The sequence below is a fragment of the Chaetura pelagica genome, unplaced genomic scaffold (assembly GCF_000747805.2).
Source record: "Chaetura pelagica isolate M959 unplaced genomic scaffold, ChaPel_1.0 scaffold2, whole genome shotgun sequence".
NCBI classification, from domain to species: Eukaryota; Metazoa; Chordata; class Aves; order Apodiformes; family Apodidae; genus Chaetura; species Chaetura pelagica.
The window spans coordinates 4,062,063-4,062,839 of NW_009952796.1; the positions used below are offsets into that span (position 1 = coordinate 4,062,063).

The following is a 777-nucleotide window of genomic DNA, read 5'->3' on the forward strand; positions in this document are numbered from 1 at the left end:
CCGCCCTTGTGGAGGGGGTTTTTTTTGTTTTTTTTTTTTTTTTTTTTTTTTTTTGTTTAATGTTTATTTTAATTTTATTCTCCGTCACCCTCCCCTCGTCCTCTCCCGGAAAATCTTAATTGAGGGATGTGCCCCGAAATCCCTCTCTTCCCACCTTCCCTCCCAAACCAATTTACAATGTGAAGTATTTTGCCAACGTCCTCATGGGTTGCAACTTGTTGCTTCGAATAATCCGGCCAAGAAATACTGCACTGACAAAATATATAAATATATATATATATATATCTCCTGTAAATAAAATGTTTGCTATGGTTTGTAACCATGTCAGTCTGTCGGGCGGGGGAGAGCGCTGGCGAGGCTGCTTCGCTCCGTTCGAAGGCGGTCACTTTCTCCTTGAGAGCTTTCCGAGGTAGCCTTCTGTTTGTGGTTGGTTGGTTGGTTAGTTAGTTTGGTGTTTTTCTTTTCCCCCTTCCTTTTCTAAGGGAGGCGATGATGAGGACCTTGATGACGCACAGTTTTGCCCCCGGTGAGAAAGCTGCCCCTTCCGTTTGTAGATCCGCATGTGCGTACAACACGAGCGTGTGTCTTGTGAGGTGGATTCTGGTGTTCGATGAGAGGCGAACTGGGCTGCCCGGCTCCCCGCGACTTTCAGGGGCACTGACAGGACCCGGCAGGGCCGGTTTGGGGGTGTGTGTGGGGGCGCCGAGTTTGCTTTGGTGTCATTTGCCGGCTATCTCTCTTGCAAGCGTCTCTCGGCTGTGTGGGGGTAGGTAGTGC

At 48.9% G+C, this 777-nt stretch overlaps 1 protein-coding gene across 1 annotated transcript in view; it reads right to left on the bottom strand.

Annotated features, from left to right (window-relative positions):
- The window catches only part of ZNF580 (zinc finger protein 580), an 8,519-nt gene extending 7,957 nt beyond the window's left edge, over positions 1-562 (bottom strand). The window contains exon 1 of the mRNA XM_009994806.1: positions 501-562. Coding sequence (XP_009993108.1) covers positions 501-562 — 62 coding nt within the window. The remainder of the gene's footprint in view (positions 1-500) is intronic.
- Positions 563-777: the final 215 nt, after the last annotated feature.